The 19666-nt window shown below is 43.6% G+C and overlaps 1 protein-coding gene across 2 annotated transcripts in view; it reads right to left on the reverse strand.

Moving 5' to 3' along the window:
* The window catches only part of DOCK10 (dedicator of cytokinesis 10), a 304825-nt gene extending 289522 nt beyond the window's left edge, over positions 1-15303 (reverse strand). Inside the window, exon 1 of one of the 2 annotated variants that reach the window (XM_070773197.1) lies at positions 15099-15303. In XM_070773197.1, coding sequence (XP_070629298.1) covers positions 15099-15221 — 123 coding nt within the window. In that variant the 5' untranslated portion in view covers positions 15222-15303. The remainder of the gene's footprint in view (positions 1-15098) is intronic. The other variant, XM_070773206.1, reaches the window with a different exon arrangement.
* Between the last annotated feature and the right edge of the window lie 4363 nt (positions 15304-19666).

Consider the following 19666-nt stretch of genomic DNA (forward strand, 5'->3'; position numbering starts at 1 on the left):
GACACCTTGCTTTTACCCTGGAGAGACCTCTGTGGACATCCTACCCATGCTGTTTTGTGTGTGTGTGTGTGTGTGTGTGTGTGTGTTAGTTGCTCGCTCGTGTCCGACTCTCTGCAACCCCATGCACTGTAGCCTCCAGGCTCCTCTGTTCATGGGATTCTCTAGGCAAAAATACTGGAGTGGGTTCCCATGCCCTTCTCCAGGAGATCGTCCCAAAGTAGGGATTGAACTTGTGTCTCCTGCATGACAGGCGGTTTCTGAACCATCTGAGCCACCAGGGAAGTCTTCCTACCCACACTGCAGGGAGATAATACATCTGTGTTCTTTAAGCCACAAGTTTGTAACAATTTTGTCAGGGCAGCAATAGAAATCTAGTGACAGGGTTGGTGTCTCCACAAAGCCACAGATGCCCAGACTGTCACAAGTCACCATTCAGATCACTCTAGGTGGTGACAAAACGCATCGTGTCAGCTTCCAGGAATGACACAAGCCCAAAGACACAACCACACCCTTCTCTGCCCTCACAAATCAGAGGCACATAACTTCAACCTGCTGCCAAACACAGGTCACAGAGTCTCAGCAGCAACAGGTAACATCCACGTCACATGTTCAGGAAGTAAGCCACGTGTGCACACTCAGGTTCACTGAATGTTTACTGTTTAAACTCCTTTGAAAGCAGTGTTCTATTGGGCTTAAGGCTTATTCACTTTTACCGGAAAGACCCATGGAACTATGAGTAAAATTCTAGACTTTCATTTTATGACATTAAATTATACTTCTGCCTGCTGATGGTGCCTTGGGCTGAGGGAGAAAAAGCAGTGGGTTTGAAACCATCAGCCATGCTGTCACCCTGACCATGTCCACTTAAAACCTCCCTGTGACTCAACCTCCTGATCTATTTTAGACTAAGTGTTCCTCTAGGTCTAACTGTTTATGATGGTAGGACACCAAGAAATGTGTCTCTTCTTTTATTCCCAACATACATTTCATGGGGAGTTGCTATACATACACACCCAGAAGAAAGGATTCTCAGGACAAAATTTAGCTTGAATCACACATTAAACATTTAAATATTCAACATTAGCTTAAACATGTGTCAAAGAATATATTTGTGAGCAGACAAATGTTTCAAATAAACACAGTGAAATCCGTTGCCAGTGGGTGCTGCAAAACAAAAAAAAGAAATTGTTTTTTTTTTATCCCCATTATTTTTTATATTTGAGTTATTAATTTAATAAAAGTTTTCAAAGCAGAGCTGTAAAAAGAGACTACTCAATGAAAATTGGAATTAAAAAGAAAATACAGAGCACAGTTATTACAACCCTCGGAAGCAGCATCAGGAATGCTCCTTGACCTAAAGAGAAGAAGCGGAGTTCTAAAGAATTAAAATAGCACTCACATTCGCTGATAGAATCGAACAGTCTGCTGATTTATGATGAGTTTTCTTGAAAACATAAACCGCACTCCATCATGGCACTGGGATCGGACTGCTGTCAAAACTCGTTGCCCACACTTCCTGCGGTTTAATCAATCATTTTCTGCAACCCGCCCAGAGTTTTATTCTGTCCCAGCCTCGTGACAGCTAACAGCATCCGAAGGAATGATGACACCCCTGGTCAAAGAGTGATCTCTGTGTGTGTCACCAAGGTGCCCTCAGGGGAGGAGCTGGTATTGAAACAGCCTGAACAACTGCTAGGCTGAGCCTTTCTTAACCAAGAGTATCTACTCACGCCAACTGACATTCTAATTTTTTTTTTAATCTTCAAATAGCCTTCGGTGAGAATCTTGAATTCAATTCCGTTAGTGCATACATGCTAAATCACTTCAGTTTTGACCCACTCTCTGCGACCCTAAGGACTGTAGTTCACCAGGCTCCTCTGTCCATGGCATTCTCCAGGCAAGAATACTGGAGTGGGTTGCCATGCCCTCCTCCAGAGGATCTTCCCTACCCAGGGATCGAACCCCTGTCTCTTACCTCTCCAGCATTGGCAGGCAGGCTCTTTACCACTAGAGCCACCTGGAAAGACCCTCAATTCTGTTCAGGTTACTTCAATTCAATTTGTGACTATCAGCAGATACAGTATGCCCTACTTGATTGCCGAAGTATTTCTTCTCAAACACGCCTGAGAATTTCTTCACTGCAAGCCAGGCACTTAGGTTCCCTTTCACAAGCCTAATCTATACTTCTGCCATCTCCAAGGGGGACATTCTCTCTCACATTTAACAAACATTTAGTAAATACCTACTGTATGTATGCCAGACATCTTGCTATCCTGGGAATAGAGAAACAATAACCACAGAGCTTATCCTGGAAAGTGTCTCAGGGTTTTGGAAACTTGAAGGCAAAACCATACTTCATCCTCCTGGTTCAGGGAAGGCAACTGGACATTTGTCATGTATTTACATGCCAGAGATCAGACTACCAATTACCAATAAATGAAGGACCATTATTTCTGGTACAAGCCTCCCGTTCTCATGCCCTTTTCCCCTAAAGCCTCTTTCCAAGGTATGAAAAAAAAAAAAAAAAAAGCGAGATGTTAGTTGCTCAGTCGTGTCTGACTCTTTGCGACCCCATGGACTCTAGATGGCCAGGCTCCTCTGTCTATGAAATTCTCCAGGCAAGAATACTAGAGTGGGTAGCCATTCCCTTCTCCAGGGGATCTTCCTGATTCAGGGATTGAACCCAGGTTTACTGCATTGCAGGTAGATTCTTTACTGTCTGAGGTATACCCGCTGGGAAATGGATTTACACTTTGGCATGAATTCAAGTCAATGACCATCTTGTGTCTTTAAGGTTGACTTCTAACTGCAGAATGAAATAGGCTGGATCTTGTTAAGAGTTTACGTCGTTAAGAGAGTGATCTGGGAAGGACGAACTTTGCTGTCTTTTCAACACCCTGGAAATCACACCAGAGCAGGGACAGCCCATATTACCTTTCTCAGGCGGGAGAAAGAGGTGACAAGGATGAAACTGGAAAGAGAGGTTCTGGCTGCTTTTTGATGGCAAGGAGAAGGCGTGGAGCATGGAGGGATGGCTCAAACTCCCCCCACCCTGGGCTATATGGTAGTCACGTGGGTGCTAAAAGGAGGTGGGCATAGACATGAAGCCAGAGAGCTGCTAGCAAGACTGGGCATGGGAAGCAGAGAAATGATCCTAAAGCAGATGGAGCCTACCTTTGTTCTCTGCAGGAACAGAAAACGGGAAATGAGTTGACATGCTAGCTTCTGAGCCTTTACCGGGTCAGAGGAGCGTGTCTTGCCCCCCTCAGGCACTGCTGCCTGTCCCTCTGCCAATTCGGATGCTACTATCCCCGTCCTCTGTGTGTATAAACAGCTATTCCCTTCATCACATCCTCAAATAACCACTTTATGTTACCATTTTCATCTCTGAAATACAACTTTGGTTGTAGGTCATTTGGAGTCATTCCTTCAGTTGCTAAAATCAGCTATGCTAATCAATAATACTGTTATTAAAATGAAAACAATGAATCCTCTATTCAACATCCTAAGAAGAAGAATAACCCCCTAGATCGTAGAACGAAGGCATCTTTAAAGCTCCTACTGTCCAACATTCTAATTTTAAAGACAAGGAAACTGAAACCCAAAGAAGCTTAAAGACACAGCCAAGGTTACACAGCCTGGAAACCACTGCTTCCTAATGATAAAAAGATACATTTTTCAAATTGATTGACTAGGAACCACATAATGGCTTTTGACTTCAAAAAATGGAAGTTAATAAATAAACCTTCCCTGTTAGCACTCAGAAAGGTCCTAAAAGAGTCTTATCTGTGCATATGGGTATGCCAATAAATTTTATTACTGGCAGTTTCACAGGGAAGTTTTATAGCTATGTAGGTAGACCTACTTTAAATCAAAATGGAACACTTTACATTGGAAAATAAAATCCTCTTTTGAATAAATGACAGATTTTAAAATAATGTAAAAAACATGAATGTAAATGATTTTAAATATTAGTTCTCCAGATTCGAATTTTCTTCTTCAAAAAAGTTACTGAGCTCTGATAGCACTTTCATTTTTGTGAAGGTTACTCAGCTATAGTTAATTCCCATTTTCTCCTTCTGAAGAGTATGACAAAGGGACTTTTAAGAGCTAATCAAATAAACAACGAGTGTTCAAAAATAACTTAATTATCATATTTCATTGAATAGTACATTTTGTCAAGTTTTTTGTTTGCTTGTTGCCAAGTCAGATGTTCAGGCCTGTGTTCTGTTTATAGAATGTGTGATCTGAAAGCCCAAACAGCACTGGTCATTTTGACAGCCTTAATGAGTCATTTAGATTGGCAATTACTAAAATAATTACATGAAGACAAGCTCACTGTGGTCATCACAAACGGTTTCACCTTTTTCAATAGACTCTCCTCTATCTCCTGTTGTTAAACTGCCATTTGGGTGTTTAACATAAAGAACTGACTCGCTTCCCTACTTTTATATGTCAGGAGAGGGAGTTATGCTGAAATTGAATAAGGAAAAGTGACTATTCTCACATTTAGCAGCACAATTAAAGGAACTTCTGATGATCTGGATCCATTAATTCTGCTATTCTCAGAGGCAGACATTCCCACCAAAATCCAATTGCAAAATATTAATGTTTTCAAAGGCAAGTGTTTTGCTCTATTGCCACTAACTTGGTCATATTCATTAAATTTTATTATTTCTACATCACTTAATGTAGGTCAGCATGTCAAGTCCAGCAAACACAAGCATTTCTTTTCTTTCCAGCCCACTGACGCTGCTGTGAATGACAAGAGGCGAACAAATCTCATTTCAGTGGGGAGGAAAAAAAAAAAAAAACCCTCTCCTTTGTAAACATGAACATTAAAATCAAGACCACAAAAGACAAAGTAACAGATGTCATGCGGCAATCCAACTACTCTATGCTTATCTTGCCAGAAATGTATTTCCACAGAAGGAGAAGAATCAAATGATGCCCCTTTCAAGAGATGAAGGGACCACTGTTTGCAAAGTTTAACACACTCCGTGCCAGTCCCGTTCTTGGGAAAGAACTGCACTGACGGTGTCCAGAGTTGGTGTCATTCTCAGTATACAGCTCTGGTGAGAGGTCATAAGTGAAAAATTGTTCATCAGAGCAAACTCTTCTCTCTTAACCGCAGCTCTTCTCTCGTTCAGAAACTCTTTTTCAAAACCTCCTCCTATGGCTAGTACTCTGAGGTTTCCTTTCTCTCTTTGCTCTCTCGCATGGATGCTAACTGCATGTTTAATGAGATCTGCTTGCCTGCCTGGTGGACCCAGTCTGAAGAATGGAGTTATCGTGGTGAATACAGACCCAGAGTCAGACTGCCTGCATGTGACTCCTGGATTCCTCACTTACCAGTCATTTACCAGATCTGGGGCAAGTTTCTGATCTCCAAGCATCTCTTTCCTCATCTATACAATACGAACACCAATCCTTCCCCATGTGGTTGTCATGAGGATTGAAAGAGACTGTACATGTCAAGTACCTGCCATTTAGGATGTGGTCACTATATTTCTATATAATTGCATTTTCACCACTTGCCAAGTAGACCATGAAGAAGATGACTCAGGAACATCCTTAGCAGATACTGACAACCTTGTTTTGAAGTCATAATTCTACTGTGATCCCTCACTGGTATACACCCAGCCCACTCTCCTGACTTTCCTTAAATGTTCATTTGCAGTGGGAAGGGAGACTTCCCCCTCCTTATTTTCATATAATAAAGTGAAAGTGTTAGTCACTCAGTCGTGTCTGACTCTTTGTGACCCTATGAACTGTAATCCACCAGGCTCCTCTGTCTATGGAATTCTCAAGACAAAAATACTGGAGGGGTTGCCATTTCCTTCTCCAGGGGATCTTCCCACTCAGGGATCAAACCTGGGTCTCCCACATTGCAGACAGACTCTTTACCAACTGAGTTACCAGGGAAGCCATTTTTATATAATAAACATAGTGTAAAAGTAGTGAAACATACACGTTTCTCTCAATGGCACTTATATGAAGGCAGAAAGGTTGGAAAAGAGAAAAAAGAATGAGGAAAGTGAAGCACAGTAATGGGTGAGAGATGTCTCCACTAGGAGGAGGCTGGAGAAGATGCTTGCATTTGGGAATTCGGGATGAATTTCCTGAGTGGGTGACAGCCGAGAAACCAAGGGATGAGAAGAAGCCATGACAACTCCAGGACAGAGAAACGGCAAATGTAAGGACTCTCTCATCTAGTCCCCTAATTTCACAGATGGGGAAACTGAGACTCCAAAAAGGGAAGTGACTAAGCAGAGTCCCAGAGACAGGGCTGGAATTCTGGTCTTCAGTCTCAATAGGATCTGATATTTCCTATACCAAATCCCAAATTGGCCAAGTTGTTCAAAATGCATGAAGGAACTTCAACTTAGACAGTCGTGAGGAGGAAAGGGTCTCTCAAGAAAGGTGGTGAAGGACAGCAATCACAGGGCTCCTGGACATTTGTCGCAACCTGTGAAGATACCAAGGGCTTTAATTCCATGGAATCCCATCCTTAGAACATTCATCCATGAACAAGAAAAATCTTTTTTTCTGAGAATCAATGACTGAAAGAAAAAAAGGTTCATCATTTTCTGATTCCAGCAGTCAGATTTTCTGATATAACCATTTATTTTCAAATAACTAAAAGTTTCAGTACGATGGCAACATAAAAAAAACAAAACAAAAACAATAAGGAATTATCATTACATGTCCTACTCGAGTTAGAGTGATTTTGCTTTCAAATTCTCTGGCGAGTAGGGTGACACCGGCCTTACCCTGGGACCCAACTTTGGTGTTCTAACCAAGACGAGAACTTTCATAGACTCCAATCACAACTCTGTCGTGTATGTTATAGAGTGTTTTCCTTAATCTCACTCTACAATTAAGGTGTTAGCTACAGAAGCAAACAGAATGCAAATAAGCAAGGGATTTCTCTAAAGTCACTTAGCAATGACTCAATCTCATTTTCATCCCTAGGTGGTCTTATCTTTATCTTTGCCTCAAGAGACTCTTTCAAAGAGTTATAATAGGTCTGCACTATACTAGACCCTCACACAATTGCCTTTACCTGACAATACACTGCAAAAATAGTCTAAACATGTAGCTATGTGTGTGTGTGCATTTCTCAAATTTCAGTGTGCTTACAAATCACCAGAGGATCTTGTTAAATTTCATATTCTGATCCAATAGGTCTAGTATGGGGCGCATTTCTAACATCCAGGCGATGCCAATGCTGTTGGCCCTGGAGCACATTCTAAGGAATGAAGGATCCATCACAGCATCATGATGTCCTTTGTGAACAATTACAGAAAAGAACTGTCTTGTTTTCGGAATCTCAGTCCAGTTAAAGCTGACCATGTCTAAGTGCCACTAAGAATGAGATGAATTTATACTTTATAGATCAAGTTACCCAACTGCATGAGAAACTGGAACAGGATGTAGGCTTTAGCATCAGACCCCTAATGTATTTCACAATATGATACTATGTGAAGAAACTTCTTTTGGAATTAGAAATCTTGTTCTGATGTTGATCTATTTGATAATAAAGTGCTTATTTGAAGATTAAAAAAAAAAAACCTGACCATGTCTAGAGTGAATTATTTTCTTTTATCTCAACGCTCTCTTAATCTCACGTCTAATCATGTTTTCCTCTTTGACTTGGTTGCTAGGATGTGCCTTTAGCAAGACTATGGTTATATGTTTCATATACTGATCCTACTTCACTGACCTACTCCTGACTACATCCCCCTTTCCTAACCTGGCTTTTTGTTGTTGTTGCTTATATTGATTTTTTCCTCTTTACTATATTTTGGGTTGTTGCGGTCTTACACCAATCTTTGTAAGACACTTAGAATCACTCCTTCGAACAAGATAGCATGTGACAAAAGACTCTCAGCACAACCTAGTCAAATGGAAATACGCATCGTCAAGGACACACGATACACTGGAAAATTTCAGGCCCTTGCAGGACTGGGTGGAATGACTGAGAATGGAGAAGCAGCCCGCCCTGGGAGAGAAGAGGACTTGAGAAGAAGTAACCCCACCCTCTTTCACAACTTGTTTATGGCTTTGCCAGATAGATGGCATGGGGATGACTGAGTTCATATTTTAAGGATTTAATAACTGAGCTCTGGTTGCCTTGGGAGGGTCGATTATTAATACAGGTAACTGGAAGAGCCTCTGCTGTGGCTTTTAGTCTCAGAGGAAAACTCACGGGAACACCTGTGGCTGCTCTGCGATGCCAGAGGGAAGGACAGAGTTCTTCTTTAGGCTGAGCTGCCCATCAGAAGGCAAAGTCAGCGCCTTGAGTCTTCCAACTTAGAGATGCTATTGGAAGCAGCTACAAAACTGGTTGTTATCCAGGATGCAAAAGAGGCTCCATGTCAGTTACTTAACTCGGAGCAACCTATTAACCCTAGTGTCTCAATGGCCTCTTGTGTAATCTGTAACTATAATGACTTCCTCATAGGATAGCTCTGAGAATTAAATAAAACACATAATGCTGTGTCAGGCATTTTGTAGGTTCTCAACAAATGGTTTATTATGTAACATTTATGACTGCTCTTTTTTTACGTTAGGCCTTAGAGAAGAAGGTTGTAAAGAAAAAGACAGGTGAGAATGTTTATTCATTCTTTCATTTTTTGACCCATGCAGAAGTTCTCTAGAGCCCACTGTTGCTCCTTGTGCAATGCCCTCGAGAAGTCAAAAACATGAGTTGATACAGTCAATAATAACATTCAACCTTGATCTTGTCAGCTAAGTTTGAGTTGACTTCTTCACCAGGCAAGGGACTTTCCTCATTTGAGACTATAAACGTGGGACTGGAATTTTTGCTAAAGCCTGTGATTTCTGCTAAAATGTAAACACGCTTGTTGTGAAGAATCCCGTGGAAAAAAACGAAAACAAAGCAAGGGTGCAGGGAATGCCAAACAAATAGGCTTGTGCTTTGCATATTGCTTTCATTCTAGACACTGACAGTAAAACAAGTGTTTCATTTTCCTTCACTATCATTTCCTGCATCTTTTCACTGACTCTCACTCCCAGCATGGGATTTTGCAGAAACTCTAGTATCTCCCACTCAGTTTCTTAAAACCCTTCCTACTCTCAACTACCTAAATACCACAAAGTTTAGAGGGGAGGACATTCTTCCTTCTAAGAATTCCTCCTGCCCCTGTAAACACAGTTACATATTCACTGCTTCTCAATCAGAGATCTTCAGTAGGTCAAAGGTTCTGCTTCTTATTCAAAGCTCTCTAAAATATCAAAAGGAGTATCACTGGGGAACAGAGGAAGTTAGGAAGCCTCAAATCCAAGTTTGGATATGGAATTTGGGAGATTACTGAATTAATGTTGTCCATTCTTTACCACTTGGCCTTTCTGGCTGGGTGGGGAGGGAAAAAAACATACTGATTAAGTACAATCTCTTCTGGCAGGATGTTTCCTCTTTAAAAGAAGTTAATAAATTTGGATACAATTCAAGCACAAGGTGCAAAGAAATTTCTGTGTAACAACAGAATAAAGGTCCTAAAGAATACATGTGAACAAAGTGACATGTTCCCATCGAGGAACCACGTAAAAGGCTTTAAGCAAGAACTGACCAAATGATTTTTTGGTTTTTGATAAACCTCCACCAGGACTTCCCAGGTGGCGCTAGTGGTAAAGAACCCGCCTGCCAATGCAGGAGACATGAGAGACGTGAGTTCAATCCTTTGGTCGGGAAGATCCCTGGAGGAGTGCACGGCAACCCATTCCAGTATTCTTGCCTAGAGAATCTGATAGACAGAGGAGCCTGGCAGGCTACAGTCCATAGGATCACAAAGAGTCGGACATGACTCAAGTGACTTAACAGGCAGTCATGCATACACCTCCACCAGCCCCTGTACTTCCTTCCCACCATCTGACACAAGCCAGGCTCTTACCCTCTCTGTTACTCAGCCTTCCATTACTCTGACCAATCGCGTTCCACACATAAAAGTCCCTATCTCTCAAAGTGACAGATCTGATGCGATGTTAACAGAAATTAATTTTTTTTTCCTCTTGAATTGCTATCAAATAGAACATATATGGATAAAAGAGCACCAATCTTGTTTATAATTCATGAACAGTGTGTGTTACTCGCTCAGTTGTGTCTGACCATTTGCACTGTAGCCAACCAGGCTCTTCTGTCCGTGGAATTCTCCAGGCAAGAATACTAGAGCGGGTTGCCATTACCTTCTCCAGGGGATCTTCCCGACCCAGGGATTGAACCCTGGTCTCCTGCACTGCAGACAGATTCTTTACCATCTGAGCCACCAGGGAAGCCCTTAATGAACAGTAGAAAGCTATCTAAATGAACTAATTCATGTGAAAGTAAAATCCCTTTATACATTTTAAAGGAAGAGCTTCTTATCAAAAAGAATCTCTAATTAATGGCACCACAACTTTGAGGCCAACACAGTAGGTATATTCAACCAAAACAATAAGAGATTCTAGTCCTGACATGGGAGAAATATTCCTAATCATTTTTGAACTGAGATTCTGCACTACAGAAGCTTGCTTTGTTGGACTCTACCATAAATGGGGGGTTCAGGAAAATACTTCAGCTTCACTTGATTCTGAGATTGGCTTCTGCATGAGTTGTGATTCACTTGTTTTCTACGAAAAATAATCTCAGGATAACTAAGGAGGAAATATATACTTTTTCAAAATGTATATTTTGCTCCTAACTGTTCTTTATTGTTCTTATTCCTTTTTTTCTTTTAGACAATGTCACTGAGATACCTTTGACAAATAAAAACTGTATATACTTAAGGAGTACAATTTGACATTGTGATGTACGTACGCATTGTGAAACGATCACCACAATGAAATTAAATGACTTATCCATCACCTCTACATAGTCACCATTTTGTATGTGTGTGTGTGCTGGGAAGAGTTAAGATCTTCTCTCTTAGTACATGACAAGTGTACAAAACGGTATTTTCAACTACTGTCACGAAGTTGTACACTGGAGCCCCAGAACTCATTTATCATGCAGTCCGTACCCTTTGATGACCAGCTTCTCATTTCTTCCTCCACTCCTCTCCCCACTCCAGCAACCACCGTTCTACTCTCTCTGCATCTATGAGTTTTACTATTCTAGATTCCACACAGAAATGAGTTCAAGCAGTATTTGTCTTTCTGTGTCTGACTTATTCCACTTAATGTAATTATACAAATGGCAGGATATTTCTTTTATAAGGTTAAATAATGTGTGTGTGTTTGTGTGTATCCACATACACAATGGAGTATTACATATCCATTGCAATGGAATATTCTGGCTATTGTGAAAAATGCTGCAATGAACTTGAGAGTGCAGATAACTGCGCTATTATATTAAAAGGAACGTAGAATAAGGTGGGTCCTCACCAGGAGTCAGCCTGCGTGTGAGCTCCTGCAGTGTCTTGGGTTAAAACTGAAATCAAGCTTTGCCTTGGAACCCACCTCTATTTCTCTCAGCAACTGGCCTAAAAGCAGGCCCCCTAGTAAGTGCCCTCACTCAGCATCCTTCCATAATTCAAACACAGCTTGAAGATTTCCTGTTCTATTATGCGGATAGGACACAGAGTCCAAAACCTTGTCTGTCTGACAACCTCATCTCTTCTTATAATAACCTCTTATTACCCCTATCAAAGTCTACAGCAGTCTCTCCATAACACTCTGGATGATTCTGGTCCCCAAAAGAGAGATTTCATAAAGGGTATTCTATAATCTAGCAGCAAGACAGGTTTTTTCCACCAAGACCTTCTAGTGTCTCTCAAATATTTTTTCAATAGATGACAGCTTACTCCAATACACACAATTCTACCTGTGGTACTGGAGTGGGCTGCCCGTAATCTTCTTCCCTGAGTTTCTCCCCTGACATTTTCTCCCCTGATAACTAGGATTTGAGGACCTGAAGGAACACAAGGAGTCTTAAGGAAGTGGATCGATGTAAGCTAGGCTTCATCTTCACTGCGTTGTTCAGCTACAGGGTCTTAGGTTCAAAAGGGATGTTCTGCCTAACAGAATCCCTTTGAGTTTGGGTGCCAACTCAGAGAATGCATCATCTTCCTGTCACCCTTTAAGAGTTAATTATTTTTGACGAATTCTTTTTCCTGTTAGAACACTGAATTCTTCTACGCATACGTATGTGTGCTTAGCAGCTCAGTCATGTCCGACTCTTTTCGACCCCATGGACTGGAGCCTGCCAGGCTCTTCTGTCCATGGGGATTCTCCAGGCAAGAATACTGGAGTGAGTTGCCAAGCCCTCCTCCAGGGGATCTTCCCAACCCGGGGATGGAACCTAGGTCTCCCACATTGCAGGAGGCTTCTTTACTGTGAAAGCCACTAGGGAAGGTCCATGCTATGGATACATGAATATAAACTGAAGGCCCCTACCTCCTAGAGTTATGCAATTCAGCTTGTTTACCTCCATCTGCTGATGACAACTATTTTTTTTTAAAGTTGATGGTGGTGACTTGCAAATTGATGGTCCTTCCAACTTTTATATTAAAAATAAAAAGACAAGAAAATTGAAGATCATTTTTCACCTGTATAAAGAATACTAATGGATCACCTTAAAATTAGTCTAGGAAAAACCTTGGTGTATGTTATAGACAATTAACTGTTAAAGCTGTTGTAACTTCTCTGTATTTAGCAGAGTATTTTCATCTTGAGCAATGTGAGCAAAATTTGAAGACTATTAATAAGTTATGTTTGGAAGTTTTAACGTCAATGAGGTAGTTATTTGCTGGGAAAGAAACAAATATGAAATTACTAAATAAAGATGGTACAATATCTTTGTTTTCTTTTTACAAGGTTCCTGAGAATCAACCCATCTCAATTCACTGGAATGAGAAACGGGTTTAGTATCAAAAGAGCCCAAGAAGACACTGGTATGAAAGTTACAGCCTCAGAGGTGGGTCGATTACGGATGCACACTTCCTGGTCACTTTGTACAATGTAGATTTAAAGTATAGTGATGGAAAAATTAACGTGACACTTGAAAAAAGAAAAAAAAAAGAGTGAACTGATAGAATGGATGCCAAGCACATGGCTTCCTGCTGCCAAAATCACTGCCCAAACTGCCTGACTAGATGTGTAAGATCCCTTGAAATGTCTTGGCAAAAGCTTGTTTAGGCGTGTTGGCCACGGTGCTGAAGTGAGCTGAGGGAGGCAGGGAGGCCTCTGCCAGCGAATCACCCCTTGCCCCAACTCTTTTTAAGACATTGAGCTTATTCATTTTGACAAGACTCCCTAGGATTTCAAATCTGACGTAAATTTGGAGAAAATAATGTGTGCGTCTGCATACAAAAGTATCCAGGATACATATTCTTTAGAGAAAGTCAAGTGCTACAAAACTCCAGGAGAACCCAGTTGAAAACAAAACCCAAATCAAAAACAGCATTTAGGCTGTTTATTCCAATTGAATGCTACTTAGTTCGCTGCATTTCTCTACCAGATCATTACTGAGATTTGGTAAAATGAATCAATAGCAAAACAAAGTTATCTTAAAGGCACATGGCAGAGAATGACAAAGCCACCATCCTGAATAATCATTTCAAAGTAAAAATTATTCTCTAGGAATGCTGGAAGATATTACTATCTCTACTTCTTACTCCAATTGAACCTTCTTTTCAGGGGAAAAAAAAAAGAGTTCTTTTTGATGGTTTATCCTTCCTGCCTTGAAAATGTCCATGCTGATATCAGAATCAGGGCACCCACTTATTCTGCTAAGCCTTGAATTCCCTCTGGGTAATGGCAGACTGCAGCCAGTGAGTGGTGAGAGAGAGAGAGAGAGAGAGAGAGAGAGAGAGAGAGAGAGAGAGAGAGAAGATATGGCCACCTACTCATTTCACACTCCAATCACCGACACCCTCTTGGGCATCCGATGCCTAGTCCTCTGCCAGGCAATTAGCTTCCGTTCTGTTTAACTTTCAGACCTATGGCTCTAAAGAAAAGTCCTGGCTGTGGGAACCAGCTCTGGGTAGCCCTTGGCTCCTTCCTCATGGGTGACTGGCAAGAGTAACACTTTCTTTGACACTCTTAAAAGAAGCCGTTTAATTCCTAATGATATTTCCTGGCAAAAAGAAAAATGGAAGCCACAAAGTGGGATTCCGGTCCAGAGAGGCAAGCCAAGAGTGTGGCTGCTGAACCCAAGTCTTGCTTTAAGGCTGTTGCCACTCGTCTCCCTTTCCCACCAGAGTAGATTTATTTTTTTTCTCTTCCTGAGACTTCCACCCTGGAGGGTGACACCTACTGGAACTTCTGAACCTCTGGGAAGCTATGGATATGATTTGGGAATCAGATGAGCATTGCTGGAGGCTGCCCCAGGGATTTCCCGCGGAAATCACCCCGCTCTCTTAGAAGGCATTTCAATAAGGAAGTAACCAGTAAAGCAATCTTGGCGGGAGAACCCCACGTACATCTTAGAAAAATACAAGAAACCACTGACCCACGTCTTAATGACCCACATTTTCTCCAGTCTGGTTCCCTCAGCCCTTTCTGAAGTCCCATCAAGCGGTTTGTGGGTTTTTGCCCGGTGGAGGGAGGTGGGTGAGAAGTGCATTTGTTTCTGTGATAGCGTTCAGGTGAGGCTCCCAGGTTTTAGCCCAGGAGAGGACCTCCGATCGCCTTTTCCCCTCCGACGCACCAGACACCGGGGGTGAAGGGGGCGCGCAGACCTGTGGACCGAGGGGTTCCCCTCCGTAGACTCGCCCACCGCTCGAGGCTCTGGGACCCCACAACCTATCACCCGTGTGACTCGCGATGCGTTCCTGTCACCTCCTCACCGCCCCCACGCCTCCAACCCAGGCACATCCTCTCCCACGCTGCGTTTCTGCGGTCCATGCGGTCGCTCCTCGGAGTGTCCCCAGTCCCCAAACGCGCTCCCTCGGTCCCCAAGCGTCGGTATCGCTGCCTCGCGGAGGTGGTGCGTTGGGGCGCAGGGCAAGGAGGCTGGGGGAGGACTTGCGGGGGAGGGGAAGCGGGGGGCGGCCGGGGCTGGGGCGCCCAGGGGCTCGCGGAGACCCGGCTGCGGGAGCGGGGTCCCCGGCCGCCCGGGGCGCGCGGGGAAGGCGCGGGGGGCGCGCGGCACTCACCCGCTGCTGCTGCCGGCTGCTGACGGCCACGGCGGCGGCGGACGCGGCGCTGTGCCGGAGCTCGGCCGCCTGCCCGGGTCGCAGAAGGCTCCGGGTGAACCTGCGGGTCCGCTCGCCGGCCATCGCCCGTCGCGGGCCCGAAGTGCGCGTCCCGCCGGCCTGACCCGCGCCGACCTCCTCTACCCACCGCGGTTCAGGAAGCGGAACTCGGCGCCTTTCCCCCCCCTCTTCCTCGCTCTACTCGCAAGAGGCGGGTTTTTCTCTCTAGCACCCCCACTCTCCCACCCCCTGCTCTCCGCCGAAGCTTCGCGACGACTTTCCAAACTCTGCGCTCCTCCGGGCGCGCGCGGCCAACTCGGCGAGCGGCCCCGGCCCGGCGGCGGCGCCTCTGGAGCGGGGGCCGCGCGGGACGCGCGTGGGGCGGCTCCTACCCGCGCCGCCCCCGGGCTCGGCTGGCCACCCGGGGCTGTGTCCGCCGCCCCGGGGCTCCGGGCGGGGCCTGCCCGCCGCCCTCGTCCCCATGTGGAGGTTCCTCGCAGGGCTGGCGCTCTGGCCGCGTTCGCTGGTTTGGCCCAGACTTTCCCCGGGCTGGCGAGGGGGCGCGGGCCAAGCCCGTCCGCCCTTCCAGCCGTGGAGAGAGGTCAGAGGCTTAAAAACGGTCTGATGGCTGGGATTTCCGCAGCATCTACCCCATCAGGCTTTCCAAATTTCCTTTGCCTAAAATTCCTCTCAGAACCCTGGATTAAGCTTCCCAATTCATTCAAGCCTCAGCCAGTATTCAGGAACCACCTACTACGTGCCGGTTCACCTTGTTCTGGAAACGACCAAGAAAGGAGCTTACCAGCCCCACCTTAAGGCGGTGGGGGTGTTAAGGTTTTTGAATTGGGGGTGGGAGGCAGCAAATAACCAAATTAATAAAGAATACGAATCTGTGAACAAGGGAGTTTCAGATAATACAAGCTAGAAACCAGTAAGTCGGGGTAATGTGATGTAAGAGGTTGGGAAGAGGGGTGGAATCCCATGGGGTGAGTTGTCTCGAGCGGACTGTGGTCTTACCAGGTAGCGTGGGTCAGGTATGGGGGTGGAACTTATATCTGTGTTGTTTCTCTGCTCCCACTCTTGCCCCACGTTCATCTGGCCTGCACGTTGTTCCCAGCTATCTGATTAAAATCTAAGAATTCTCATTCTGAGTCACACCCCAGGGTGGTTCACCAACGACATTTGGGGCTGGGATGGAGACGAGCACCCGCAGCCCCTAGGACGCCAGTCTGAAGAGATTGGGGACAGCCATTCCAAGTATTCTGGGCTTTCCCGGTGGCTCAGAGGTTAAAAAAAAAAAAAAAAAATTCCGCTTGCAAAGCCATACACTGGAGAAGGGCGTGACAGCCCGCTCCAGTATTCTTGCCTGAAAAAATCCCATGGACACCGGAACATGGCAGGCTACAGTCTGTGGGGTTGCAAAGAGTCAGACAACTAGTGAAGTACCCAGCATTCCAAATATTATAGGTTTCCTCAGCAGTTCCTCAGTCTGTGACCCTGAGGTTTTCCCCACGCTAATACATGGTTTAACACAAGGTTGCATTTGGGTGTAAAGAATTCTTAAGTGGCCGATAAATGGACGTGGGTGAGCTCTCTGATATCTGGGATTCAATTAGCCAGAGATACTGATGGGGCATCGTTTTGGTACATTCTAGAAATCATGATAGGCAGAGACTCTAGACGACTTGAGAAGTGCCATATGAAGCATCAGTCGACTCTCCGATACCCTGTGTATTAATAAACTACTGTGTCTGGCATTATATGCTTTCACATGGGTAGCCAATATGGGACCCATATGTTACCTCTGAGTGTAAGCAAAGTAGGTGGTTGCCTTGTGGTGACATGAAGATCTCTGTGGGAATAACTCCTTCCAGCCACACCCTCCACTAACAGGTGTGCCCTGTGGTGATGCTTTCAAATGCATATTTTCTTCAGAGAGAGAATTCATTGAGCACTTTGGAATGAACTTCAGTTTCCCAACAGAAAGTATCTCGTCTTTGTCCCTGGTTTCAGAACACTGCATGGCACACCAGAGTTGCTCAGTAATGTTGGTTTGTGGTTGACTTTCCCAGGGGCTTAGATGGGCTGGCACAGTCAGAGAGCTCAGCATACCTAAGGCAGAGATAGAAAGGTGTGCGGGAAGGGAAGGCTGGTGTAAATGAGAATTTCTCACGGGGTGTCCTCACTATGGCAGGTGAGGCACTGACCTGCTCTAAAACACTGAATAACCCATACAACACATTCTTCAACTGTATCAAGTAACAGAAAGTCACTCACCCTTCTCTGATTACTACGAATAGTAATGGTTACCCGGAGCACTGGTGTGAGAGGATTTGATGAACAAATGCCAATTTGTCCTACCCATACCCTGTATGATGTTTATTCCATGGGTCACACCAAGAACGAGGGTAAATGTAAGTGACCTTTACCATCAGGGCATTTCAGTAATGATACACACTGGGACTCTCCTTGGTCGTTGACAGTCACGTAGGTTTTAGCTAGACTCTCTTCTGGATGTCAAGGACAGAGAGCTGAGTGTCTACATAGACATAGACATTCTTTGCTGCAGAACCATAATTTCAGATTTGCTACTTTGGGATTCTCTGACTCTCTGCTTGTCACCCATCTTCCAGTTCCTGGGAGAGACGTGGCTAAGATGCTTTGTAAAGGCAAATCTATGAAGGTGCCATGAAGATCCTAATTTATGTAAATGTGGACTCGGGGTGATTATGCTGTGTTGATGTAGGTTCATCAGTTGTAACAAATGTACTTGATAGGGGATGTTGATAATGGAGGAGGTTCTACTTGTGCAAAGAAAAATAGCCCAATGGAAGAATCTGCAAAGGATTGATCATACATTTCTCCAAAGAGGATATGTAAATAGCCAGTGCTCAATGTCATTAGTCATCAGAGAAATGCAAATCAAAATTACAATGAGACACCATAATGAGATGCCACCCACACTAGGAGGACCATAATGAAAAAATGGAAAATAGTACATGTTTGGGAGATGTGGGGAAATTGGAACCCTTGTGCTTTGGTGGTTGGGATATAAAATGGCACAGCTGCTTTGAAACAATTTGACAGTTCATCAAACTGGTATACATAGAGTTATCCCGGGACCCAGCAATTCTGCTCCTAGAGAGATAAAGACATATATTTAGATAAAAAGTTGTACAAGAATGTTCACAGCAGTCTTATTCATAATAGCTAAGAAGTGAAATGGAGAAGGCAATGGCACCCCAATCCAGTACTCTTGCCTGGAAAATCCCATGGATGGAGGAGCCTGGTGGGCTGCAGTCCATGGGGTCGCTGGGAGTCGGACACGACTGAGTGACTTCACTTTCACTTTTCACTTTCATGCATTGGAGAAGGAAATGGCATCCCACTCCAGTGTTCTTGCCTGGAGAATCCCAGGGATGGGGGAGCCTGGTGGGCTGCCATCTATGGGGTTGCACAGAGTCGGACACGACTGAAGCGACTTGGCAGCAGTAGCAATAGCAAGAAGCGAAAAAAATGTAAGTATACTCCAACTGAATGGATAAATAAAATGTGATATATTCATACAATAGAATATTCTTTGGCAATAAAAATGAAATATTATTATGTGCTACAAAGTGGATGAACCTTGAAAACACTATGCTAAATGAAATAAGATAGTCACTAAAGATCACACAATTATGATACCTTTTTTAAACGAAATGCCCAGGATTAGCAAATCTAGATCCAGAAAGTAGATTAGTGGCTGCCTAGGGCTGGAGGAGTTGGGAGAAAATGGGGAGTGACAGCTAATGGGTACACAGTTTCTTTGGGGGATGATGAAAATGTTCTAAAATTCATCGTGTTGGCGGTTGTACAAGAAACAGATTACAGTTATTGTTTCTGGGAAGGGGAACTTAACAGCTGGGGGACAGGAGTGCCGATGTATATTATTAATATACACGTTAATATGTTCATACGTTCTATGTGTTTGTTGGATTTTGTATCACATATATAATAAGCTATTCACAAACAAGTAAATACAATAATATTTTACAAAATGATATTGAAATAACAAAAGGGTATTAACTACAGATTCAATAAAATTTTTAAAAGTTAAAAAATATCTTGAAGTGGCAATTTTGTTCAATTACTTTAAATTCAAGCTTTTACTGTTCTGTATTTTCTAGTATGTAGAACACAGCCTGCAATCAAATTTTATCAAGTTCTAACTCTACTTTTCATTTGAGTTGGCTTGGACCAAGCCATTTAATCAGTTGGCTTGGACCAAGCCATTTAATTAGTTGGCTTGGACCAAGCCATTTAATCAGAAAGAGATAACCCCACTTTTGACAGCCATTTATGAATTATCCACTCTGGACAGGATATCAATCTAAGCCATGGGGCAGAGAGCAAAGTAAATGGTCTTTACATTCAAACAACTTAATTTCAAATAGAGAAACTGATTTATAAAACACTAGTTAGGGGTCGGGGGGTAATATTCTGGAAATGGTGTCTATCCAGTAGGACCCATATTAACATCTTTTATT

The sequence above is a fragment of the Bos indicus genome, chromosome 2 (assembly GCF_029378745.1).
Source record: "Bos indicus isolate NIAB-ARS_2022 breed Sahiwal x Tharparkar chromosome 2, NIAB-ARS_B.indTharparkar_mat_pri_1.0, whole genome shotgun sequence".
In the NCBI taxonomy this organism is placed as follows: Eukaryota; Metazoa; Chordata; class Mammalia; order Artiodactyla; family Bovidae; genus Bos; species Bos indicus.